General features: G+C 49.5%; 1 protein-coding gene across 1 annotated transcript in view; it reads right to left on the bottom strand.

Annotated features, from left to right (window-relative positions):
- The window catches only part of SLC24A3 (solute carrier family 24 member 3), a 425,626-nt gene that overhangs the window by 4,634 nt on the left and 394,537 nt on the right, over positions 1–26,455 (bottom strand). Inside the window, exons 10-15 of the mRNA XM_069547821.1 lie at positions 21,190–21,323; positions 18,763–18,923; positions 17,716–17,983; positions 12,468–12,634; positions 9,642–9,756; positions 8,381–8,493 (exon numbers count right to left, since the gene is read on the bottom strand). Coding sequence (XP_069403922.1) covers positions 8,381–8,493; positions 9,642–9,756; positions 12,468–12,634; positions 17,716–17,983; positions 18,763–18,923; positions 21,190–21,323 — 958 coding nt within the window. The remainder of the gene's footprint in view (positions 1–8,380; positions 8,494–9,641; positions 9,757–12,467; positions 12,635–17,715; positions 17,984–18,762; positions 18,924–21,189; positions 21,324–26,455) is intronic.

Raw genomic sequence — 26,455 nt, 5'->3', positions numbered from 1 at the left:
TCGGAACACATGTGGTTGTCACTTTGCATTCTCTAACTTGAGTGGTTTGAACACTTGCTTAGGCTTGGGTTCCAAATGGATACATCCAGCTGGGACTTTACGCTATGTAACATCACAGGGTGGGGGGCTTTCCTTGAACAGTGACATGAGGTCAGAAAAGTGAATGAGCTGACCGAAGAGAAGCACTGGAACACAGCTTTCTCCCCAGAGTGCGTGACCACACACGGGCTGCCCTGAGGTCTCCCGGCAGCTCCTCGAGGTGTCCTGAGCTGCCTGTAAAGGTGAGACAGCTGAGGCTCCAGGAAGTAGCCCTTAGCCCCAGTAAGACTCAGCTCACAGTGTGAGTGTGAGTGTGAGTGTGTGAGTGTGTGTGTGTGTTGCGGTGTGTGGTTTCCCCACCTATCCAAGCAATTCTACGACACCAGCTGGGTGTCCTTCATCTGACACTACCTATCTGGAGGCACCGTCAGGTCCCACAGGCTAGGGCTCAGCCCTGCAAGGCTGTCTCCCCCACCCCTACTGGAGATGCAGGTGCAAGTCCAGGCTGTCGCCTGTGCTTCTGATGAGCAGGTCATAGATCTGAGGTTCACACAGAGGTTCCAGAAAGGAACCCCCTCCTCGGGGTCAGCTGGTTTGATGGGAGGGCTCACAGAGTTCAGAGAAACCCTTTCCTTACTACATCACTGGGTTGGTTATTAAAACATGATGTGACTCAGATGGATGAGACGTGCAGGGTGAGGTGAGGGGAAAGGCTCAGGGTTCTGGGCCTCTCGGGGCCCACTCTCCCTGCATCTCCACGTGTTCCCAGAAGTTCTCTGAACCCCATTGTTTGGGGGCTTTTACGCAGGCCTCGTTACAGAGGCACAGCTGATTAAATCTATAGCTGCTGCTGACTGAGGGACTTCCAGCCCCTCTCTCTGCCCCAGAGTTCACAGTACTGGGAAGCAAAGTTCCAGCCCTCAAACTACAGAGTTGGCTCTCCTGCCAACCAGCTCCATCCTTAGGTGCTATCCTAAAGTCACCTCATTCACATAAAAAGATAATTCTGAGGCTTTTAGGAGCTCTGTGCTAGAAAAAAAGACCAAACATAAATTTCTTACTACAAATCGCAGTATTACACAAGGCCATGGAGCTGGTAAGGGGTCACGTCTGCACTTAGAGTCAGGCTTCAGCCTGAAAATTCTAGACTCTCTGATGCACCCTGCAGGGCACAGGAGAAAAGCCAGGGCTTTCTTCACCTGCTAACTCTCTAGGCTTGCAAATGGGCCCCTCTTACCATCTTGGTGGGACCACCTGACTTCCTGGAGCCCATGCGGGCATCTGTGGTCTGTGTCTGTGGCTCCTCCTCGAGCCTTGGAAGAGCCACCACCCACCTCTCTGGTCACACCTGCCCACCCCCTACTAGGTCACCCCCCCACACACCTGGAATAAAGTCCTCACCACATCCTCATCTGCAGAATAGAGTGGTTTCGGGAGGGATCTAAAACTTTGATGGTGAGACTGAATCTACTTCAGGCCTTGATGACTCAGGAGAGACCCTGCTGCTAAGTAGCTTCGGTCGTGTCCGACTCTGCGTGACCCCATTGACAGCAGCCCACCAGGCTCCCCCATCCCTGGGATTCTCCAGGCAAGAACACTGGAGTGGGTTGCCATTTCCTTCTCTAATGCATGAAAGTGAAAAGTGAAAGTGAGTCGCTCAGTCGTGTCCAACTCAGCGACGCCATGGACTACAGCCCACCAGGCTCCTCCGTCCATGGGGTTTTCCAGGCAAGAGTACTGGAGTGGGGTGCCATTGCCTTCTCTGAGGAAAGACCCTACCTCCCCCCAAATATCACCTCATTTTTACTAAAATCTAAAGAGCAAGATTCACCTGAAGGGAATTGGGTGGTGTCATTGCAGCCCCTAGGGCCTTGTTAGAACAGCCTTGAGAAGAATCATTCATTGCGAAGCCCCCAGACGATCCCCAGTTACCCCACTGGGTCTGTGGGAACAGCCTGTGGCCAGGCCCTGGCAATGGCTTCTGCATTTTCCTGGTCTCCATGGTGTCAGTATTCCTGCCAAGGTCAAGTGCAAGCTGCCCACGTGGCCTCACTGAGAGTGGAGTGGGGAAGGGCTCCGTGCAGCCGTCCCGGGGTTGGGGCAGGGTTTGCAGAAAAAGAAAAACTGGCCTGGCAACTGGAACAGAAACTGCATACCAGAAGATCGACTCAAGAACGTTCACCCTCGAGAACATTCTTCCTCGAGAAGGAAGACGTGGTAGCATTGAGAACCAACTGGTAGGTTCTGGGTGCACTGGCTGAGTCGGACACAGCTTTGCTCTCAGAGGGTGAGGGAAGATGACACCCCACCCCCACTGCAGAGGCAGTGGACATGGCTGGGTGGCTTCTCGGAGGAGGTGACAGCTGGAGGACAGCTGGCATTAGAAGGAGGACCTTGGGAAGAGCCTTCCTCCATGTGGCCAGTCTTTCTGGAAACATTCTCCTCATCCTTGCCCTTTCTGGCTGACCACCCCCCAGCCTCCTTCCCTGAATGGTTTTCTCACTATCTGACATCAGGGTATGGTCCTGGTTCTCTTCTCTGTTTGCCCTTACTCCCTGTAGGAGCTTTAGGCTTAACAACCCATAGCAACACTCTTGACTGTCAGAGGTCTTGCTTCTGAATTGATCTCACTGTCTGCCTGATGTCTCCACCAGGATGACCCTCAGATACATCACACCTCATCTGGTTCTAGGCACAACCCTGAATCCTGTCGCTTAAATATGCACTCCCACCCTGGCTCCCCTGGGGGCTCTCTGCCCCAGGTCACATATTCTGTTTTTCCTTCAAATGCTTCATAGCTGGTCTGGCTGCCCTCTGTCTTATCTGGCTCCACGATGGTGTAATCACTCACCTATAGCCAGACGTCCTGGAATGCGAAGTCAACTGGGCCTTAGGAAGCATCACTATGAAGAAAGCTAGTGGGGGTGATGGAATTCCAGTTGAGCTATTTCAAATCCTAAATGATGATGTTGTGAAAGTGCTACACTCAATATGCCAGCAAATTTGGAAAACTCAGCAGTAGCCACAGGACTGGAAAAGGTCAGTTTTCATTCCAATCCCAAAGAAAGGCAATGCCAAAGAATGTTCAAACTACCGCACGATTGCACTCATCTTGCATTCTAGCCAAGTAATGCTCAAAATTCTCCAAGCCAGGCTTCAACAGTACGTGAACTGTGAACTTCCAGATGTTCAAGCTGGATTTAGAAAAGGCAGAGGAACCAGAGATCAAATTGCCAACATCCTCTGGATCATCAAAAAAGCAAGAGAGTTCCAGAAGAACATCTATTTTCACTTTATTGACTATGCCAAAGCTTTTGACTATGTGGATCACAACAAACTGTAGAAAATTCTGAAAGAGATGGGAATACCAGACCACCTGACCTGTTTTTTGAGAAATCCGTATGCAGGTCAAGAAGCAACAGTTAGAACTGGACATGGAACAACAGACTGGTTCCAAACTAGGAAAGTAGTACATCAAGGCTGTATATTGTCACCCTGTTTATTTAGCTTCTATGCAGAGTACATCATGAGAAATGCTGGACTGGATGAAGCACAAGCTGGAATCAAGATTACCAGGAAAAATATCAATAACCTCACATATGCAGACAACACCACCCTTATGACAGAAAGTGAAGAAGAACTAAAGAGCCTCTTGACAGAGTTCCAGGCAGAGGAACTGTCCTTGGGTCCTTCAGCGCCTGGAACATTCTCATATCTTGGGTCTGTTCCTTTGCTTAGAAAAAGCCTCTCACCTTCACCTGCTTTGCTTCTGATAATCTCAGTTTCTCAGGGTAAGGGTCATTTCCTCACACGCATCCAGGTGCCCTGGCCCCTGCACACACAGCCACATGCTGCCCTGAATGCTGCATGGCCAGCTCTCGGGAGCGCAGGGTCACACTGTGCAGTCACGCCCTCCCAGAGGCGGGGGCTCCAGGAGCACAGGACAGTGTCTGTCTGGCTCACTGAGGCGGCCCCAGCGACGGTACCAGCTCAGCACAGAGAAGGCAGTCAATTCGTGTCTGAGTAGAAGAGTGACCTGGACAGAGGGGTGGGGGGAGAATGCTTCCAATCACTTCTTTTTACCTCCATGGATTCTGGGATAAGGTGGACTCTTGCTTGGAGAGAGAGAAAGACAAGACTCCCTTGCTGCCCCTGTTCGCTGCTTCTTAGGTTTCTTTTATGTCTCTAAGCCCCAGCTCAGAAATCTAGATTTTGCCCTAGCTACCTGGAGCCTGCCCAGTGACTTTCTTAGTTTGGTGGGAGCAGGTGGGAGAGACTTATCACCGAAATGGAATAAGAAGTACTCATTTTCCAAACCGACTTTTAGAAATAGCTATTACTGGGGGCACTTAGGTAGCTAGCTGGCTTCTGAGCAAGACACAAGTACTCAGAAATGTCAAAATCTGTGCAACTGCCTTCCTTCCTTGCTGTCAGATGCCTGAACCTAATACTTTGCATAAAACAGCTGTCTCAGTGGTAATTATCCAGTAATCATGACCTGGAAATCCATCTAGGCGAGATGGAAAAATGGCTTCAGAACCGTAGCAGCTCACTTGCGAGGGTGGGGAGGCCATTAAATCCACACAGGCCGCTGAGTACTGATATCAGAGAGACAGAAAGATGTCATGAGGTCACTGAAATGCTAACAGGTGGAGGCCCCTGACTGTTCTTTCAGACGGAACACTCTCTCCTGGAAAAAGCTAGAGGCGGAGAGGAGGGAAGACTAAACATTCAAGACCAATAAGCCTCTAAATTTGCTTTTCCATGAGCCTGAAATTAGCTCCAAGCAACTTCTGCATCTTGGCCTGAAGTCACACATGCCCCTACAGTGTGGCTGGGTGTGGGGGGCTGGCCCAGAGGGTCCGATGGAAGCTGTGGAGGGACCAGGGCGTAGACAGATGGGTCACCTTCACAGAAGGATCCAGAGTGGTTCCTCTGACACACAGATGGAAACTGCGGTACTCACCCCTTACTGCGGCCGCGGGCAGTGGCTGTTTGAGCTGCACCAATGCCTGTGGGATTTTACTCCTAACTTTTTCTGGATGTCTGAGAATCACCACCATGAATGTACATTATTTAACTGGGCTGAAATACAGCAACGCTCTCAGGAGCTACTGATGTATGAGGAATGCTCATCCCTACAATTGAGGAAATAAAATGTATTCTCTATTTAAACAAGGTAAATGTCCTGCTGCATGGACAGCAAATGCCAAGGGGACAAGGTCTCACGCTCAGGCTCCAGCAGTAGGGAAACAGTGTGGGTAAATGACTGTCAGACAAAGTCGGTCTTCACTTGTTCCAGCCACGTGTCAAGTGCTTGAATGTCTCATGGGACTAGTGGCTGACTGTATTCCACATTCCATGGCTGGAACATTTCCATCATTGCAGAAAGTTCAACTGGGCAGGCTCTGCTCCAGAGTTTTCCCTGATTAGAATTCTCTAGTTAAAGTTTCTCTAATTTTCTATGACTTGGAAGAAAAGCTATGACAAACCTAGAGAGCGTATTAAAAAGCAGAGACATCTTTGCTGACAAAGGTCCATCTAGTCAAAGCTATGGTTTCTCCAGTAGTCATGTACGGATGTGAGAGCTGGACCATAAAGAAGGCTGAGCACTTAAGAACTGATGCTTTTGAGCCATGATGTTGAAGAAGACTCTTGACAGTCCCTTGGACTGCAAGGAGATCAAACCTGTCAATCCTAAAAGAAATCAACCCTGAGTATTTATTGGAAGGACTGATGCTGAAACTCTGGCCACCTGATGTGAAGAGCCAACTCACTGGAAAAGACCCTGATGCTGGGAAAGATTGAAGACGGGAGGAGAAGGGGACAACAGAGAACGAGATGGTTGGATGGCATCACTGACTTAAAGGGCATAAGTTTGAGCTAGCTCCGGGAGATGGTGAAGGACGGGGAAGCCTAGAGTGCTCTAGTCCATGGGGTCGTGAAGAGTCAGACATGAACAACAACAACAAATTTTCTATGAAGATCATAAGTTACTTTTATAATCAGAAAAAAGGACTAAAAAAAGGAAAGTTTAATTTGTGGACTGTTGGAAAAATCCAGGAGATTATTTTGGGAATGGCAAAACAGAATCAAGGTGATTTGTATCGAAAGGAACTAGCGAGGCTTAAATGGAAAATACTGTTCTCAGTGGAAGTACAGAAAAGGATGTGTTACCCAGAAGGCAGGCGGTCCACACATGACCCAGGAAAAGGCGCTCAGAGGCTGGATGAGAGGGGGTGGAGGGGCAGCTTGGGATGGCAGAGAGACAGACCCTACAATAGCAGGGCACTAGTGGACCGTGGCTGCTCTACAGCCCCAGTAAGAGGTTATCCAGCAGGTCCCTCCTGTCTGGACTCCACTCTCAACCTGGCACCCCAGACCACAGGACTAATTCATGTCTCCTCCCCTTCCTGGGTAGCCAGCTCCATAAATGACTTGGAGCCCCCTTACATGTAGGTGGGAATGTGTGATTTATGGGAAAGAATATGAAAAAGAAAATGCATATAGATGTATAATTGAATCTTTACTGTACATCAGAAACTAACACTACGCTGTAAATCAACTATAGTCCAATAAAATAAATTTTTACAAAACCAATATGGGGAAAGATGAAAAAAAATCAACTCACACACAAAAAACCCACTACCTTCTAATGGGAGAATTGGGTAAAGGGCATAAAGAGATAATTATTTGAAGGAAGAATCTAAAAGGCCAATACATGTGAAAAAGAATGTTTAGTCTCTCTGGTAATTAAAGTAAGATTGACTAAAACATAGTTAAAAAAAAAAACTCATGCTGCTGAATCTCAAAAAACCCATCAAAAATGTCATTATGTAAATCTATGTATCTCATCAGTTTGAATGTCATCATTTTTGATTAACTAAGAGCACCCACAGGGTCTGCCCTGCATGACATCTAGGCCACATGCCCCCAGGCTTACTCTGCCCCACTTACATGGGGCCCCTTCCTGTTCTCCAACAGGCTGAGTGCATGTCTGCCTCAGGGCCTTTGCACAGCTGTTCCTTTTGCCTAGAATGGTTTTGCTCTGCCCTGCCCCAGTTTCTCCATGATTGCCTCTTCTCTAGTTATTCAGACTTCAACTCACAGTCACCTCTTATAAGGAGGTTTCCCAGAACCCCCTCTGTCCCATCTCCCAATTTCATAGACAGCAGAGAAGAGATCTTAGCTCCTTAGGACACATAATGCTTCCTTCCAATGTCTTGTGCTTATCTTAACTCTCCAGTGAAATCTTCCTGCCAACAGGTAGATTCACATGAACCAAACATGTATGGCCTTTCTCACCATGTGTTTAGAAATTTCAATGGACACACTCTCCCTCCTTGAAACAGGTGCAAGGGAAGCAACTTGGAAACAACCACCATCTTATAAAAGAGCCACGATCTTTTCTTTGGAAAACACACTTATCTACAACACATACAGACAGACTAAAGCATGCTCAATGATATGTTCAGAGAAGCACCAGCACTGGGTTGGGTATGAATACTGCAGAGGCGTCATCCTTTTTTCTCTCCCTGACACAGACAGAAACCTCTAACTGCAGTTTCTCCCTCCATCTCTGGACAGTGGCTGGGACAGGAGTGCCCCTCAGCAGAGGGGGATCACTTTGGCAGGCTGGGAAAGAGCACTGACATCTAGCTGGAACTCCCAAGTCCCCATCTGCAAATCCACCTGGAGTCAGAGTTGGCTTGGTCTTGAGAAAGAGCGTGGGGCCGTCACTGCAGAGTGTGATGGTCACCAGATTCCTGGCAGAGACAGCGTCGTGTACTTTGTATCCTTCCCTTCAGGAATAAAATATTTTGCATGCAAAACAAATCCTCAGAGCAAGGGTTGGCGAATTAGGGCCTGTGGGCCAAACCTGGCCCCTCTGCTGTTTTTGCAGAGTCCATGAGTGAAGAAGGGTTTTTTTACATTTTTTCATTGGTTGAAAAGTTTTGAAAAGAATCATAATGTGTCACCACATGTGAAAGTCATATGAAATTCAAATTTCAGTTTCTATACACAAAGTCGGACTGAAACAGCCACGTTTATTGACCCGCCATCACCTGTTGCTGCCTTCAGGCCAACACAGCAGAGCTGATGACGACTGTGATGGAGACCATCTAGGCCACGGGGCCTAAAGTATTTACCATCTGACCCTTTCCTGAAGCTTGTAACAGCTCCGTCTGCTCTCGAGTCCTGAATGTCCCCACGTGGGCCTGACCTTGAGAAGACTTGGCCAGGAGAATTTGTTTCCTCTCAATGCAAGTGTTTCCACACCTCCTCTGCCCTGAGACATAGTCCCAGTGGCTGAGGTCACCAGGGAGAAAATTCCACTTACATAGGATCCGTAATCCACAGCCAGGGTCTGCAGTGCCCAGGGGAGACCGAGCCCGATGAGGATGTCAAAAACATTGCTCCCGATGGAGTTGGACACGGCCATGTCCCCCATGCCTGTAAGGACAAGAGGTCACTGGAGTGAGGAAGGTGGTCCCTGGGGGGTGCCCTGGCCCTTGAAGACTCTCTCCAGCCCCTGGCCTGACAGCCAGAGACCTGGTGGGCAGGTGGGCCAGCCCGGGTACTCGGGTCGGTCCCGGACCATCCATGACTGTAGGATGATTCCGATTATAAAATAGTCATTGAATGTGTATTTTCAATAAATAGAATGAAATACACATGCTATTGAACTGCTGAGCTTTATTTCAGATATGATCATTGGTTAAATGTAATGCAAAAAACTAAATCTGGTTGCAAGAATTCTGAACTATTCTGTGGAAAAGAATAAACTCAACAGCCTACAAAGGGCTCATGAGTTCACCAACCTGCACAGTTCAGTGTCATTATCCATCTGCTCCATATCCGTATCTTCTTCTAAATAACTGAGCAACATTAAGGAAAATAATGTAACCAGTAGAATTTTGTGAGGACCAGTGGAGGACACTTTGCCAAGGGGGGGAGCTATACACTGTTTGCTGAAAACCAATCTCCTCCTGCACAAATCAGGTTCATAAATGAGAGTAGGTGCTGAGGGGCCATCTGGGGGGCTTCCACCCAGGGGTGGGTAGACTGTAATCTTGGTTTTGAGGGTGGAAGGGTCTGTCACACACTGAAGAGTAACGTCTGGCACTTAGGCTATGAGGTCCATCCTCTCTAAGCTCAGTTTCCTCATCCATGAAATGGGTATATGACTGTCTCTAATTCATAGAATTGTTAAATTAAGTAAGATCATGTGTCCAAATTGCTCTGTTCAGTGTGGGGCTATCATCAGCAGATGTCAGCTATCACTGTATTTCTTACTATTTTTAATAACAGAAACAATACAACCCCGGAGGGGACGACGAAAGGGTATATAGTATACCTATATAGGTATATAGTATACCTAGTATATAGAAAGGGTCTCTGCCTTGCTCGAGGGTGGATCTTCTGGCTTGTTTCCCTGTTATTCTGATGCCAGCAAGTCTTCTGACCAGCCTGGCACTGAGGCGGCCAGCGCTCCTGCACAGCTGGGACGCGGTGCCCTGGTAACTGCCAGGCAAGCTCCCCCTACCCCCTAAGTAGGGAGGCCTGGCTTCCCTTCCCAGCCCTCCCCACGTGGGCCCCACCTTGTCTGGCCACAATGAGGCTGGCCATGCAGTCGGGCACGCTGGTTCCAGCTGCCAGGAAGGTGATCCCCATGATGACGTCAGGAATCCCCAGCGTGTAGCCGATGATCGTGACCTGGGAGCGGGGTGGGGGTGTGGGGAAGGGAGGCAGGAAAAGACGGTGAGCGGAGGGCTGATGCCAGCCCCGCCGGCCCGTCGACCCTGTCACCAAAGCTGAAGAATCTGCAATCTGGGCGGTCTAGGGGCAGCGTCTGCGTTCCGTGTCAAAGACAGAGGGCCAGGAATGTCTCAGGGAACAGAGAGGTGGAGTTACAGAGCCCATGCTTTCCAACCAAAGACTGGCTTTTTTCACACGTTCCTCTGGGTGAGGCAGGCAGCCTGAGAGAGGAGAAACAGAGTTGCTGGAAAAAGGCAACAGCGGGACAGTTTTTGAACTCAGGATGTTCCTGGGGACCCAGAATGGATGGCTGCCATGCTGCGCTAGGAAATCCACTGTCCAAGTCTCAGGTCGGCTGCATGACGAGACTTTACGAGAGTTGGGAGGGGGCTGAATAACACCACCCAGTCCAGTAAGAAAAGCTGCCAGCTGCCGATTCCTTCCCTCCCTTCCTGGCAGCTTGGGAATATCATCTGCCCACATCACCCTCTGCTCCACGGTGGCTTACATCTGCCTAGAAGTCAGGCACTTTTAGTGTAACTTACTTAACTCTCACTACAACCCCAGGGTATACCTACTGATGTCATCTCCATTCTCCGAGTGGCCCTGGGGCATCCCCTGCCCAGAGAGCAGGCATGTGGGCATAAGCAGCACCTCTGTGTACACAGGGGGAGGGGTTAAGTCAGCCCAGAGGCAGTGCTTCTATTCTGTAAATGAGCTCATTCTGGCTCCCAGTTTTCAGATGGGCAAACTGGGAGGACAGCAGTGGGTGGGACGGAGTGACCAGGGGTGGGTGGCACAAGTGAGTGAGTGGAAAGAGACCTGTTCCGGGTGCCCTGGCCTCAGGAGAGGACAACATGCAGGAGCTAAACGTTAGGTCATTGTGGGATGCATTCTCACGTTCTATAAAACTGCAAAAAATGCAGACAGCATGTGGCCGGTACCCACTCCTGCCAGCTCCTCCAGGATCCTTGCATGGGAGTCTGGCCTCACTTCCTCCCCTCCAAAGGTTTGCGGGACGTTATTTAAATCTGCTAGGATGCCTGGCTTGGTCTCTTTCAAGCAGAGGCTGTGTGTCTCATTTCCGCCCAGTGCTGGACTGGATTTGCGGTGGCCTCGGGTTCTCCGCCTTCTGTGCTCCAGGGAGGAAAGGGAGACACAGAAACACAGCAGCTTCTTGGGGCTGCTCTGGAGTCTTTTGTGCAATGGAGCTGCAAGCATCCTGCTCACCTGTGTTTTTTTGTTCTCACCCTCCGTGGGGTCCCTGCACGAATTGGTTTGGCTCCACGGGGCTCGAGCTGGGAAGAGGACCCTGTCCCCGCTGTGCCTGAGGTTACCATGGTTACAGCTGAGGCTACCGTGCTGGGAAGTGATTCTCCAGGTGTCTGTACCAGATCTCGAGGGTTTCTCCTGGTCTCCCCTTACTTCCGGTCCTTTCCCAGGGCTTCTCCGAACCTCCCCCAGAGTGGAAGGAGGCTAACAGAAAGAGGGTGAGCCTAAGATCTGTCAGCTACTTTGCATGTTAGTGGACTTCAGAGAAAAACCACTGGACACCTGGCAGTCAGGGATACCAATGCTATCCCCCAAAGTTGGCACCCAACGAAAAGGTCAAATAAAAACAGTGATGGACACAGCGTGAGGGAGAGACCCCTGCCCATGCGATTTGAATTGAAGAATAATATGTCTGTGATGTTGAAGGCAGGGGATAATTATGAGTCAGTTGTGTCAGGTTTACACATTTGTTATTACCTCCAAAATAATCTTTTCAGAGCGTTTTTTAGCTCTTGAGTTTAATTCTCCAGCATCTATATTTCATCTCTAGCCGATGCTCAAGCACAATGAGATGTACGTATGTCATGGTTTTTAATTTCTTCCCAGCTCCAATTATAACGAATTAGGGCCACTCCCCAGTTAAAAACAAGCATCGTGCACGGGCAGTGAGTGCACTCTGGGTTTCCTAGGATGGCTTTAGGGCAGAAACGCTTTTGAGCGAAGGCCCCTCAATCACTGCCAACTCTTGAATCATTGTTTCAGCTTCAGAAGGGACCCTTGAGCATTCACTTGGTTCAGTGACTTCATTTTCTGGTTGAAGAAACTGAGCTGAGATGGGGAGTGACTATGATGGATGGAGGGTCACTTCTTGTGCCTCCCACCTTGCCTCCATGCTGGCTGCCTGTGACCCTGCAGGTCTTCCCACCAGAGCAGGTCGGGTGTATGTCCCCAACTCCACAGACACTTGGCAGACGGAGGCTGGGTGGAAATCTCAAGCCAAGGCCCCAGAAGGCCCCCATATTTGCCTTTGCCCTCCTGCATTCCAGTGACCCACTGTGAAAAGACATTCCCCAGGCAGCCACTGGTCCAGAGAAAATGGGCAAACACAAAGCAGACATAAGCCCACCTGCTGCCTGAGCCAAAGGCACCCACACTGGAGCTGAAGACAGGCTGCTTAGCTGGTGCCCGGTGAGACCAGTCACCCACAGTCTACCTGCCGACACATGAGCAGGAGGATAAGTTCTGATTCTAAGCCACGGAATCTAGGGCTGGTTGTTACACAGTGTATGGCAGCAACAGCTGACTGATAGAGTTACTGGGCTAAAACCTCTGCCCTGGCTCCCCTCTGGTTGAGTTTCTCTCTGAAGGGACCCAGCACCCTGGGGTCCTGGACTCACCATCCACACCATCATGTAGGAGAAGGCTGCGATCCACAGTGTGGACGAAGCGAAGGTCACCATAAACCACTTTTCCCAGCGGGGCTTGTTGCAGTTGGGGACGGTGAAGTACAAGACGAAGCTCAGGGGCCAGGTGAATGCCCACTTCACTGTTTCCAGTTTGCCAGCTGGGAAAACAACAAAGGCAAAACAAACAAACAAACAAATCAGTGAGGCACGTTTTCCCGCTCCATCCTCAGCGTGAGTGTCCCCAGACATTAAGCCTGACTGTGGTGCTCCTTACCACAAAGACTCGAGTGCCTCTCCACCAACAAGACCAAGAGAAATAGAAAGTGCCCACCTGCTGGTAGGCCTCAAAATGACAGGATGCTTCACTTCTGAGTAATACAGAGCTGGGGGGTGCGGGGGGATGGTTTGGCGAATGGAGCTAGGTGGAAAAGGATGTGGAGGATTCTCAGGATACAAGTGGGGTGTGGGGAAAAGTGTGGGGTCCGGGTGAGGCAGGGGAGGGGCAGTAAAGACCACCAGCCCCCTCTCAGTCCTCCCCATGGACAGGCAGCTACATCTTCCCGGAGTCTAAGGGGATCAGCAGACACAGCGCTACCTAGTGCAATTTCTCAACATCGTCCTTCAACTTGCGGAAATTTTGATGGATGATCTGAAAGCTCTCAAGGTTGCCAAAGCATTGCTTGAGTGTTTATATGCCAAGCTGCTATGCATTTGCAAATTCATAATTGCTTTCTGGCTCTATCTGCCTGCTGCTATGGACAAGATGATGGATCTGTTAGTGATGACCTGTCCTACCATCTCAGCTGCTGAGTGCCAGAGACAATGGTGCCTGTTTTACCACGAGTTCTTGTAGCCTCAGATTCGAAAAACCCATTAGCTCTCCTTTGGCCATGACTACCACCCTGCTTAGTGACTGAACAACAACAATAACAAACCATCCTGCATTAAGCGCTAACTCAGCTCTGAAAAGAAGTATCGACCAAGAGCTGCAGAAAGGTCTCTGCATCCTTTCTGGACAACTTCCCACCCCCTACCACCCCAGAGGAGTTCTTTCTGTTCTCCAGCTTCAAATAAATAAAATCATACAGTATTTTGTTTGTTTGTTTCTACCTTCTTTTATTCAACATAATGCTTTCTGAGTTTCATCCATGGATTGGTAATTCATTCCTAATTGCTATATAGTGTTCCAGCCTGTGAATACACTGCAGTGTGACTGCATTCTCCTGTGTCTGGGATTTGGGCTGTTGCCAGTTTTCAGGTATTACAACTAAAGAGGCTGTACGCTTTTCTGTGTGAATCTTTCTGTTGGGCATGTTTTCATTTCTCTTGGGCAAAGACCCAGGAGTAGAAATGCTGAGTCACAGGGTGGGTGTTTTTTTAACTTTATGAGAAACTGCTGAACTGTTTTCTCAAAGGACTGTTCCAATTTGTATTCCCACCAGAGTTGAGGTATTTTTAAAATTACATTGTGAAAAGTGATGACTAAAATGTTTAACACAATTTATGTTATAATTGTATACTAGCATCCAGCACTTACTTCATACATCTTTCGCCAGTCTCCGAATATTTTCTTAAAACTGCGGTTAAGTTACATGACACCACTTTTGACTCTTGGCCTCCCTAGACTGTAAGGTGGTCTCTAGAGGGGGGCGGGGCTTTCTTATCAGTCCCCATTCTTTCTGTTCTGTCTGAATCAAGTGCCTCCGTTCTTTAAACTCCCTGAGCCTCAGTTTCCTCACCTGTGGAAGGTCCACGGGGTCACAAAGAGTCAGACACAAGTGAGGCGACTTAGTACTCCCACATACAGACATACAGACACATACAGCATGCGTGTGTGCTGTGCTCAGGCACTTCAGCTGTGTCTGACTCTTTGCCACCCTAAGGACTGTAGCCCGCCAGGCTCCTCTTGTAGGTGGAATTCTCCAGGCAAGAATACTGGAGTGGGTAAGCCATTCCTTTCTCCAGGGGATCTTCCTGACCCAGGGATCGAACCTGGGTCTCCGGCATTGCAGGAGGATTCTGTACCATCTGAGCCACTGGGTAAGCCCATTATATAATATACAGCATATTAAATATATATAAACATTTGTGTATTAATATGCAACATGTCAGGCCTTCCCAGGTGGCTCAGTGGTAAAGAATCTGCCTGCTGATGCAGGCGATGTGGGTTTGATTCCTGGGTCTAGAAGATCTCCAGAGGAGGGAATGGCAACCCTCTCCAGTATTCCTGTCTGGAGAGTCCCATGGACAGAGAAGCCTGGTGGGCTATAGTTCATGGGTATATGAAAAGAGTTGAAGATGACTCAGGATGCACACACAGATGCAGCATATTAAGTATACACAGTATATAGAAAGCATGTTATAAGCATGCATCACATCAATCATACATGTGCACATGCTATATATGTGCACACACACCTATATTCATGTACACACATATGCATGCATGTCCTATACTCCTCTATTTGTATACCCCCACACAATTACGTACTTGTAATGATACGCACTCCAGTCAAGCCTTAGTGGCAGAAACATGCAAATACAGGTCCCTGCAAGATTCCCGTGGGAGGGAAACAGATCTTTACCCAGTGGCCTAAGTATCTTGGCCTGAGGGGACCCTAGAGTGCCCTCTGCTGGCCTGAGGGCCTCTGCTCGCTCACCGCTGCGAGGAGGCAGCCCTGCCCAGGGGAGGCCCTGGCTAGACACTCAGCCCCCAGTCCCAGCCTTGAATGGTGTTTCTCAGCAGCTGGTGGAGCAGAACAGGGGCCCACACTCCGGCAAGCCCATCCTCACTGCAGAGGCAGAGCCAGGCGCTGACCTTGCTCCCCGGCGTGGCAGAGGAACCCTGAAGATGGCTGGGGGACCCCAGGCCTCAAGCCCATGCCACCCAGCAGTGGCCCACGGACCAGCAGCATCGGCATCACCTGGAGCCCCACCTGGATCACCCAAGTCAGAGCCCACCCTTGGTCAAGGATGCCCACATGAGAGGGGCTGGTGAGGAGGACTCAGGATCCCACTGACTATCTCAGCAGCTCAGGGCCCTGGGGTGAAGCCGAGACCCCCAGAGGTGGCAGGACCACACAGAGCATCCATTCTCCTTGTGAGCCTGTGCTTCCAAAGGATGGAGGGTGCCTGACGTGGGTGCTTGAGCCCACACCTGCAGCCATGCCTCCTAACGTGTGGGGAGACCCTATGGCCTCCACATGTGCACCCTAATCCTGGGGTGAGGGTGGGGAGCAGGAGTTCAGGATAGCCCGAAACTTCACACGTAGGCCTGGCATGTACTGTGTCCAGGTGAGAAATAGGGAGCTCATGTCCCAAAGGGGCCCTTCTTCCCGCTGAGTGATGTGGTCTGTGTGCTCTCACACCTGTGTCTCTGATGTCTTCCTGGAGGAGTGTGTGTGGGATCCTGGGCCCCGGGGCCAACACAGCACCCAGCCACTTACAAACTCTTTCATCAGGGACGACGTCAGCTAAGTGAGAGTTCTTGGAGCAAGGGTACAGTGCCGACAGTGAGCTCTGCAAACAAGGGCTGGGGAGGGGGTGGAATTCCAGATACAGCCCCCAAGGTCTGTGCCCTGATTTTCAGAGCCCGTGCGGAGGATGAACCACCATCCCTAACTGCGCTACACTGTGAAGCACAGCTGACCTCCAGATAGGCAGGTCATCACCGGAGCCCTTGGAAGAAGAGGAGGAGGCTAGAGCCATGAGCAGAGTGGGGAGGACCAGACAACACACACTGTTCGTTTGAAATGAGATGCCATGGGACGAAGAAGACGGGAGCCGTAGGGCAGGGTAGGGAGCAGCCCCAGCTGATAGCCACGAGGAACCACCAGGAATCACCCCACCAGGAACCCAAGTGTGCCGGGGCTGCTGGGAAGGACCACAGCCCTGGCCCCCTCATCACTGCCCCGTGAGCCTTGGAACCCCCAGCCAGGCAGTGCCAGACTTCTGACCCCTAGAACCTGAGCTGGCCAACGAGTCTAAGCTGCAAGGCTTGTGCTCATTTGTTACAAAGCAAGGGAAAATGAGCATGTGGCCTTATGAGGGAAAAGTGGGGGACCAGTCATTCCATCCTTAACATGGTTTTGTCCTGGTCGATAGGAAGGTTGCCAAGAAATGTCACCAAATGTGGCAAAATGGATACAAAGCCAGGATACATTTTTACTAACAAGCCATGATTTAACTTTGGGTGATTTGGGGTCTGGGAATCTGGGTGGTATTTTCTAGTTACTTTCAGTTGGCAGTTGACCAGGTTGAGATCTCAGGAGCCTTTTAGGGACCCTGTTGTACCCTGAGCTTTACTGGCTGGATGCAAAAAAGGGCCCCAAAGGACACTGCATCCGAGAGGAACACTCAACTGTGATGCTGCACCCATGTCTCCTCGCTAAATGGCCTTTCAAGTGGAGCCAGCACTTCCTCCTCAGAGCTGACAGCCCCCACTACGTTCCAGCGTCGCAGAGAAGACACACAGGCTAATTAAGCTTCACATAGTTGACAGGGAGCACAAACTGGACAGCGAACACTTTCTTGAAACAGAAACTTCTGGAAGGTCTGGCAGACAGGCAGAACTCTGTGGGTTTGGTCCACCCGTTCCACTAGTGGTGGGACTGCTGGCTCAGCTGAGTCTCTACTGGAGGCAGCAGTCGGTGGACAAGGACCACTGCCCTTGCGGCCGGGGTCCTGAGAGCTCACCAGCCTCTGCATGCACCCTGACCCGTCAAGAAACGGGGAGGCCCCTGGCCCAGCCCTGAGGGGTGATTCGGAAGCTCTCTGCCCTGGTCTGCATTGCCTGTGGTGCCCACCCTGGAGACAGCAGGTCCTGGGACCTGGGCCCCCAAGGGCTGCCTCATCAGGACAGTGCCCCCACCAACCGCGATGGGGTGGGTAGAGGTGGGAAACCCCACCGCACAGCATCAAGCCGCCTGGCCGGCAGGGTCACAAACTTTCCTCTTTGGCACCACGGGGTCCTGAGGAACCACTGACAGGGAGCCTTCCTCCTCCAAAGGCTTGCATTTCAACCAGGCCTGAAGGTCACCATCTTGGGCATCGGATCCACTGTGAAAGAATCTTACCCACTGTAAAGTTTAACACAATATAAATATTTCTACGGCCATACAGACAGTCCTTGAATTTGGTATCAGAAAGGTCACACGGTCAAGGGCACAAAGTCAGTGGCTTCAAAACAGCTCTGGACCGCAGCCCGCGCAGCCCGCCCAGCCCCAGCAGGGGCTCTTACACGGGGGGTCAAAGGGCGTGTATGGCCCCTCCTCGTCCTCCTCGTCCTCCTCCTCCTCGTCGTTCTCATTATTCTCGTTGTCCTCATTCTCGTTCTCTGTCTCGTCACCGGCCTCTGCGACGACCTCGTCCCTCCGTGTCCCGCTCATGCCTCTGTCCGGGGCGCTGCTGGGCCCCGTCCCGTTCTCCACCGTGTGCTTAATCGGGATCTTGATGGCCACCTCGGATTCTCCGTTGGCATAAGCCCTGCTGTTTATCAGCCTCTGTCTCTGGAGAAGGAAAGGCGCGTTCTAACACAGGATCCGCCCCCTGCCCCGCCCCCAGAGGAGCAGATCCTCTCACCCAGGACCCCCGCTGTCAGGATCTTCCCAGGCTGCTGACAAGAAGGTGCTTCCAGAAGCTCTGCAGACAGGTTCTAAGGGACTTCTTAAAGTAACAACCAACTCTGATAAACTTTCTGGGAAGAATGATCACGCTTTCGTGACCCACTGGAACTTACAAATCCCTTTAGAGGAGAGTCCCCATGTCTCAAATGGGCTCTGCTTTTCTACCAGGGTTTGACTGTCTGTGCACTGGGTTGCTAATGCTCCTCTCCAGATGGTAGCAATTCCCTGGTCCATATGTGAGAAAGCCATAACATGTATTGGGATTAGGATCGACAAGGCTGCCATTCCAGAGAAAGGCATCCCTGGGAAAATTTGGGTCAGAGACTCTGCAGTACCCTAAACTAAGGCAACCTTAACTTAACAACTACTTTCCTGCAAGGTCACATCCGGGGGCTTTATTCAGAGGGAAGATAATGAGACAAAGGTAGGCAGAAGGGACAGAAGAGTCTTTCTATACAGCTGGGAGCTGGACTACATCTCTGGACATGTGGTGGGAAGGGCAAGGACAAGGATGCATAGCTGAGAAGGAACGTTGGGAAACAGCGGAGAGACATTATTGTGTGAAACACTGAGGCAGGTGCTTTTACCTGCAGACTAGGGAACGTCCTCCCTGCCCAGTTCCCCACCCCGGCCGTGGCAGATGGACTTGTTTTCCCAGATACCTCATTGATTAGCATGCGACTGGCCATGGAGAGTCGGGTTTTTGGGGGGAAGTGGCTGGTGATCATGATTCGAAGACCAGCCTCAGAGAAAGAAAGCTGATGTGGGTAGGCTGACAGCAGCTCGTCTACCATGATCACTGATGCTTTGCGGTGGAAATTGGCTAGGAAAATTAAAAACATAAAATAAAGATAGCGTTGAGGCTAGGAGTAGGAAAGAGATATTCATTCATCTTCCTTCCCTTCCTTATCTTTCTTGCTCCCTCCCTTTCTTTCTTCCCTCCTTTTCTTCTTTCTATCCATCCATCCACCAACCCACAGACCCACCCATCCACTCATCCATCCATCCACCCACCCACCCGTCTGTCCAGGAAGAGTTGTGACTAAAATTTGAAGAAGAGTCAAAATCTGCTTTCCATGGGCTTATCCCTACTTCCTTTGAAATGACTTGAAACAGTTTGAGTCCTTCTCTGACGCAGTAAGAATGAGTGATAACATAAGGGAATTTTCCTTTCTCCTCAAAGGATTCTTTTCCTGCCACTAATATCTGGGGCATAGGAAAGACCCCAGTTGTCTTTAGTAAACCTCTATGCCCTTTTCAAATGTCAAGAGTGTTCATGCTGCTGCTGCTGCTGCTAAGTCGCTTCAGTCGTGTCCGACTCTATGTGACTCCATAGACGGCAGCCCGCCAGGCTCCTCCATCCATGGGATTCTCCAGGCAAGAACACTGGAGTGGGTTGCCATTTCCTTCTCCAATGCATGAAAGTGAAAAGTGAAAGGGAAGTAGCTCAGTCGTGTCCAACTCTAAGCGACCTCATGGACTGCAGCCCACCAGGCTCCTCCATCCATGGGATTTTCCAGGCAAGAGTACTGGAGTGGGGTGCCATTGCCTTCTCCGAGAGTGTTCATAGTGCGCTGTTAAAAGCTGCAGGGTTGATGCTAGTCCAAGCAGAGGGCACGGTGGGGGATGCAGGGCTGACTGGGGTCGGGGGGCACGGGCAGCTGGCCAGCTTATAGAGGCTCAAGTCCAGAGAGTGCTAAGGGATAATCCTCTGAAATGATCTGCTAGCAGGCCTGAAGAATACTTCCTCCATGGCCCAAGCTCTTCTGTGTGGATATTGCAATGAGAGGACGCAGCTCACGGGTCACAGCCTCACTCCTGTTCTCCAGGCCACTAAACCATGAAATGATCTCTGGAAACACTGCCTAATAGTAGGTAGCTCTCTTTGGTTCTCTAAGAGTATTCCTTTTATTGTTATAAACTGCCCTGCAGAGAAGAAAGGAAATGAAATCCTTATGTGGGATAGCGCTGAATACTCAAAAGTCTTTCATTAAACATGGGTATAATTAGTGAGAAATTAGTATAGTATAATTAGTGAGAAAACTACATCAAATAATTGATTTTCAAATTCTAATAATTACCCACAGATTTCAAACTGAGATATGTACTTGGAAATAACCTATAGATTTTTCTTTTTCTTTTTTTTCCTTCCCTGAAAAGGAAGGAAATGGGACTGAGAAGAAATAAACCCACACATTTCAATAGGAAAGTTAAAAAAAAAGTTAAATGAAAAATGAAACACATTCTAGGCAAAAGTAAATGATAATTTTCCATGTTCCTCTAAGAAAGAATATTATTAAGAGTATTGTATTATTTCTCTTTGAATAGCAACTGCTTACTAAGCATCTACTGAATATCAGAATTTGGGGGAATGATTGAGTGACTGACGCTTTCACACTTTTAGGGCTTCCCTGGTGCCTCAGACAGTAAAGAATCTGCCTGCAGTGCAGGAGACCCAGGTTTGATCTCTGGGTCAAGAAGATGCCCTGGAGGAGGGCATGGCAACTCACTCCAGTATCCTTGCCCAGAGAATTTCATGGACAGAGGAGGCTGGCGGGCTACAGTCCATGGGGTCACAAAGAGTCAGACACGACTGAGTGACTAACACTTTCACTTTCTTTTCTATGTTATTTTGCAGGTGGGAAACTGAGCTAATATAGCCTGAAAGTGAATTCAGATATAAATATACACGAATAACAACTATCATTAATGGAGTATTTTATATACTTTATCTCCTTAATTTGTTACACAAATTATCTTCATTTTACAGAAGAGAAAATTGAGGCTCAGAGAGGTTAAGTAACTTGCTCCAAGGTCACACAGCCAGAATGGGAGGCAGTCAGCACCTTGACGCCCCTGGCGTCTCCTTTACCATCCTCTGTTATCATACCATTCTCTGTTATCAACCTCAGCACGTTTGGTTTAAGAACTTCCACCAGCTTCCAGAGGCTGCCCATCACCAGGATCAGCCTGTTCCCAGATGCAGCCAATGGGAGGGAGTGGGGCGGTGCTCCCCGGGGCAGGCACGCCCTGTGGGGGCTGGTGGCACCTGCTGCAGCCCCGCAGTGGGGGCATGGCCCCAGGGTTACCTCTCTTGAGTAGCACCACGGTTGCGTCGCAGTTGCCGCTGTCGTCCATTTCGGCGTTGTTGGCCAAGCCATTGACCATGTTTCCGGCCCCCTTGGTCCTCCTCTCGAAGCACTGGTGTATGCAGGCGTTGTATCTGGACACCGCCGGGAGCAGAAAGAGCCCATCAGTACAGCAGTTCCTCCCTCCTGGGCTCCTGGCTCCCCAAAGCTCCCTCAGCCAGGACACGGGTGAGGGACCTGGTGCCTCAGGTTAATATGGTTACTATTTTATCATCCTGTTTTCCCCAGAATATTCAGCCCATTTCTCCAACTTGATATATGGTAAGTGAAAATAAAACCAACTTCAGACAGATCAATAGGGACACACTGCTTTCTCTGCAGTCTTTCATGCCAGTGGGGGAGCTCCGGGATTGAGTTCCCTTACTCATGGTTTATGTATGGATGTAAGAGTTGGTCCATAAAGAAAGTTGATCACTGAAGAATTGATGCTTTTGAACTGTGGTGTTTGGGAAGACACTTGAGAGTCCCTTGGACAGAAAAGAGATCCAACCAGTCCATCCTAAAGCAAATCAGTCCTGAATATTCATTGGAAGGACTGATGCTGAAGCTGAAGCTCCAATACTTTGACCACCTGATGTGAAGAGCCGACTCATTGGAAAAGACCCTGATGCTGGAAAAGATTGAAGGTGGGAAGAGAAGGGAATGACAGAGGATGAGATGGTTGGATGGTATCACCGACTCAATGGACATGAGTTTGAGCAAGCCCTGGGAGATGGAGATGGACAGGAAAGCCTGGCGTCCTGCAGTCTATGGGGTCACAGAGTCAGACATGACTGAACTACTGAACAACAACTCGTGGTCTATGCATGGAAGGGCTGTCATGAGACTCAGAGGGATGAGCAAAGACTCCCTCCTCTGGGCCATGTCCCCAGGGCCTTTGCTGTCAGGGCCATGCTGGGTGGAGGAAGGTCAAGGTGTCACGTCTGTCTGTGCCGCTAGCATCACAGTCCATGTGCACAGGTGGGCTGGCTGTCAAAGTCTCTGTCTGCCTTTGGTTTCCTGAAGTCACAAGCTGGGATCCTGGGAAAGTCTGTCACTGTTGTGCTGTAATTCCAGGTCTGTGGGGCTCTTGGCTTTACGACAAAATTCTGGGCTATGTTTCTTCAGAGTGACTAAGGGAAAGAATCAAAACACTGCGAGTTTCTCCTATGTGTGTTGGAAGGAAGGCTGCTTAGCCAAGTTCCTGGGATGCTCTGGCAGGTACTGTCCTGGTCCCTTTATCATTGGTATTAGAAGACTCCCATGGAGGAATCCTAGGAAACTCAGAGGCAAAGACAGTCTCCAGGGCACTGTGGCCCCCGCTGCTTTTTCCACTAAGAGACTTAAAGGTCTTGATGGCTCACTGACCATGGGACAACCCACTGAGGGGTCCCACCAGCTTGGTCTCTGGCCTCCCACAGAATGGCACCCAAGCATTAGACTCTGTGTTCCCCTGCCTCTTCTTCATCCCTTTCCTGCTACGGACATGAGGCCCCTTGGGGCTCCCTTCCCACCGCGTCTTGTGTCTATTTTTAGTGCAGCTCTGGGTGGTGGGCCTGCCATGGAGATACAGGTGGGGGATCCTCTACGGCTGGGCCCCTTCCTCTTCACCCTGGGAGCCTGTGGTGCTTCCTACAGGCCTGAGGGAGAAGAGAAAGCTAGTTTAGAGGGACAGAGGCAGCCATGGAAAGGGCAGTAGGCAGGCCCACTCTCAGGGTTTATAATCTCAGGGCTTGCAAGGAATAGAATGAGAACATGACTATTCTGCAATGTGATGAAATGATGGAGCCAGATATTGAGGATCAGCAGCTGCCAAGATAACAGAGAGATCCAGGCGTCTGTTGGTGTGACTCTCCACCACTCTGGACACAGTCTAACCTGAATGGGATCAATGACTGACAGGGAGGGGACACAGGGGCTGGAGGAACAGGTCACACTACCCCGCAGATGTAATCAACAACGTCCAAATTGTGGGAAACTCTGCAGAGCCATCAATCAGATTTCATTCAAGAATAAATTGCAAGGGAAAAAAAAGAGGGGGAATTTATAAACTCAAAGAGATCTAGAATATGGAGCGACCAAAAGTGATGAGTGGAATTTATTTGGATTCTGCTTTTTAAACTGTTCATGACATTTATGAGACCGAAGGAACTGTAAAAAATGATATTTATGAGGCTGTTGAGAATTTGAACATTGGATACTGAATCATATTAAAGAATTAGCATTCATTTTCGGTATGATCATGATAGTGTGCCTGGGTTAAAAATGAGTCTTTTTAGAGGCAAGTACTGACGTTTGGGTAGATGAATTGGTATGATGTCTGGGACTTTATGGGGCTTCCCAGGTGGTGCTAGTGGTAAAGAACCTGCCTACCAATGCAGGAGACATAAGAGATGTGGGTTCAATCCCTGGGTTGGGAAGGTCCCCTGGAGGAGGGCCTGGCAATCCACTCTAGCATTCCTGCCTGGAGAACCCATGCACAGAGGAGCCTGGCGGGCTACCGTGCATAGGGTCACGAAGAGTTTGACACGACTGAAGGGACTTAGCAGGCAAGCTGGGGATTCAGATCATGCGGAGGGAGTGACACAGCTGGCAGGGTGGGTGCGAGTCAATAGTGGGGTGACTCGTGGGGAGCACACAGGGTGCGCCATGCTATCCTGCTGACTGCGCTGCAGGCCAGCGCTCCTCGTGGCAGGGTCTCCTCACCCTCCTGGAGGAGCTCCTGGGAGAGGCACTGTTTCTGTCATCCTGACTTGGAATCCACTTTTCCCCCCCAAAATACTGACTCTCCAGGGGGCTTGCTTTAAAAGCTCACTGTGTGTTGCGTACTTACTTGGATTTGGATAACAGGACACTAATACTATGCATTGCATCATCGTGAGCACTTCCGTGGAACTGGATATCAGTTAATTAAGTTAACTATTCTATCACAGCCCATTCTTACTAACAGCCTTTCAGGTAGGAAGCATCATTCCTTCTGTTCCTAGTAGCAAAAACTGAGATTCAAAATGCCGGAACCACCTGGCTCAGTTCTGCAGCCAGGGCTGCAAGGGAGGCACTTGATCGTAACGACAAGCCCACACTACTTCATCTGGGGACCAAATCCCAGTGAAATGACCCAGAAGGACAGAAATCAATCCTCGCCAAGGTCAGGTATGCTTCAGGCTCCCTTAAGGTTTCTACCTGTTGGGCCAAACCAGAATTGCTTTTTGACCTTCAGACAGAATGTTTAAAAGTCATTTTAAAGCCATCCATCCAGGAGGCAGCTGACAGTTCTAATACAGGATGTTTTCAATGGCTGCTGCTGTTTTATATTTTTAATTGAATGTTTTAAATTTTGTGCTTGCACCCCGAAGCTACTTTATTGTGAAGCATGCAATTTTATAAATCAGATTTTATAAAACCCAATGATTAAAGCCTCTGATTACTGAGGGGGATGGCAAAAGAGCAGAGATTTCAATTTAGAACTTGGGACCAGAATTTATGCAGAAAATTTCACGAGCGCAGTGGCTGCCTTTCCCCACTTTATTTGTATACTGCTGGTCTGAACAGCTGGGAAGTTGGTAATGCTGACACATCAGCAGAAACACACCTCATTAGCTTTCACATTGGACTTGGCTTGGGGTGGGGAAATTGTTCAGTGTGTTTTCTTCATGTCCACATGCCCTGCCTGCAACTCACAGATGTTATGATGGCTCAGTAGAGGGGTGTGGTGGTTATGGAGTGCATGCTAGCAAAATTCTTCAATCTTCCTTCTTTTTAGATAAAAAGAACTTTCTGAAGGCCTCTTTATTCTGTACAGCCCTTAGTGAATTCAGTATGGGACATGCTTTCATCTAAATTCAGATTTTAAAACCCAAGATCCATGTTCGGCTTATAGCAGACACTCAGTCAGTTCTTCTGGAATAATTGATGAATCCACCTTTTCAAAGGGGGAGATGAGAGCTCTTGACTCACTGGGATCTCAAAGCATCAAATGTTAAAAAAAAAAAATGTGAAAGAAGACGTGTATTGTTGAGGCTTCCTGATGGTGGCATGGATTCCCTGATAGTTTTGCTTTTTGAGAGAAAGAGAAATAAATTGGCTACTCCTGTCTTTAAAGGCATTTCTTTGGAGTCTAGAAACTATGGCAAGCCTTTGGGCCAACTCGGCTTTTTTATGGGAGCTGATGTACTGGGGTGTGTGATTTGTGGGAAAAGCACCTGGTTTTGTCACCTCACTGTGATGTCAGTTACCACAAGGCAATTCCACATCAGGATAACTTTGGCTGAGGTTCTAGTCTCGAAATAGTCTTGTTCAGTCACAAGATCCAGATGCTGGGTCCATGCTGAACATAGACAGTTCCTGAGGTGAAAACTGGGCATCATATTGGGTGGAATGGTGGCAGATGGCTCACAGCCTACCCCGACCATTGGTCAAGCCAGCTCCGGCCTTCACTATTCCTGTGACATTGGCCAACGGCCACACTGATTTCTCCCGACAGGGTTCTCAGCCACCAGAATTAATTTTTGTTGGGCCTCAACAGCAAAGAAAACTTGACGTGTCAGAGGCAGACTGCTGCTGGATGCATCCACATCAGCGATTCCTGGCAGCAGTCAGACAAAAGGAACTTTTGCCGACAAAGGTCCATCTAGTCAAAATTATGATTTTCCCAGTAGTCATGTATGATGTGAGAGTTGGACTATAAAGAAAGCTGAGCACCGAAGAACTGATGCTTTTGAATTGTGGTGTTGGAGGAAAGTCTTGAGAGTCCCTTGGACTGCAAGGAGATCCAACCAGTCAATCCTAAAGGAAATCAGTCCTGAATATTCATTGGAAGGACTGATGCTGAAGCTGAAACTCCAATACTCTGGCCACCTGATTCAAAGAACTGACTCATTCGAAAAGACCCTGATGCTGGGAAAGATTGAAGGCAGGAGGAGAAGGAGACGATAGAGGATGGGATGGTTGGATGGCATAACCAACTCGATGGACATGAGTTTGAGCAAGCTCTGGGAGTTGGTGATGGACAGGGAGGCCTGGTGCACTGCAGTCCCTGGGGTCGCAGAGAGTAGGACACGACTGAGCGACTGAACTGAACTGGCAGTGGTCTCCTGTCCTCCCCCTAGAGGGAGCGGTCACTCCTGCAGTCACATGCGCTGGGGGAGAGGATGGACTAATTCAAAGCAAATGCAGTTGCTTCCGTGGGGTAGGTGCCTGCAGCACAGAGTATCTCTGCAGTGTTTAC

Source organism: Ovis canadensis, chromosome 13 (assembly GCF_042477335.2).
Source record: "Ovis canadensis isolate MfBH-ARS-UI-01 breed Bighorn chromosome 13, ARS-UI_OviCan_v2, whole genome shotgun sequence".
NCBI classification, from domain to species: Eukaryota; Metazoa; Chordata; class Mammalia; order Artiodactyla; family Bovidae; genus Ovis; species Ovis canadensis.
This window is presented reverse-complemented; position numbering and strand designations above follow the sequence as displayed.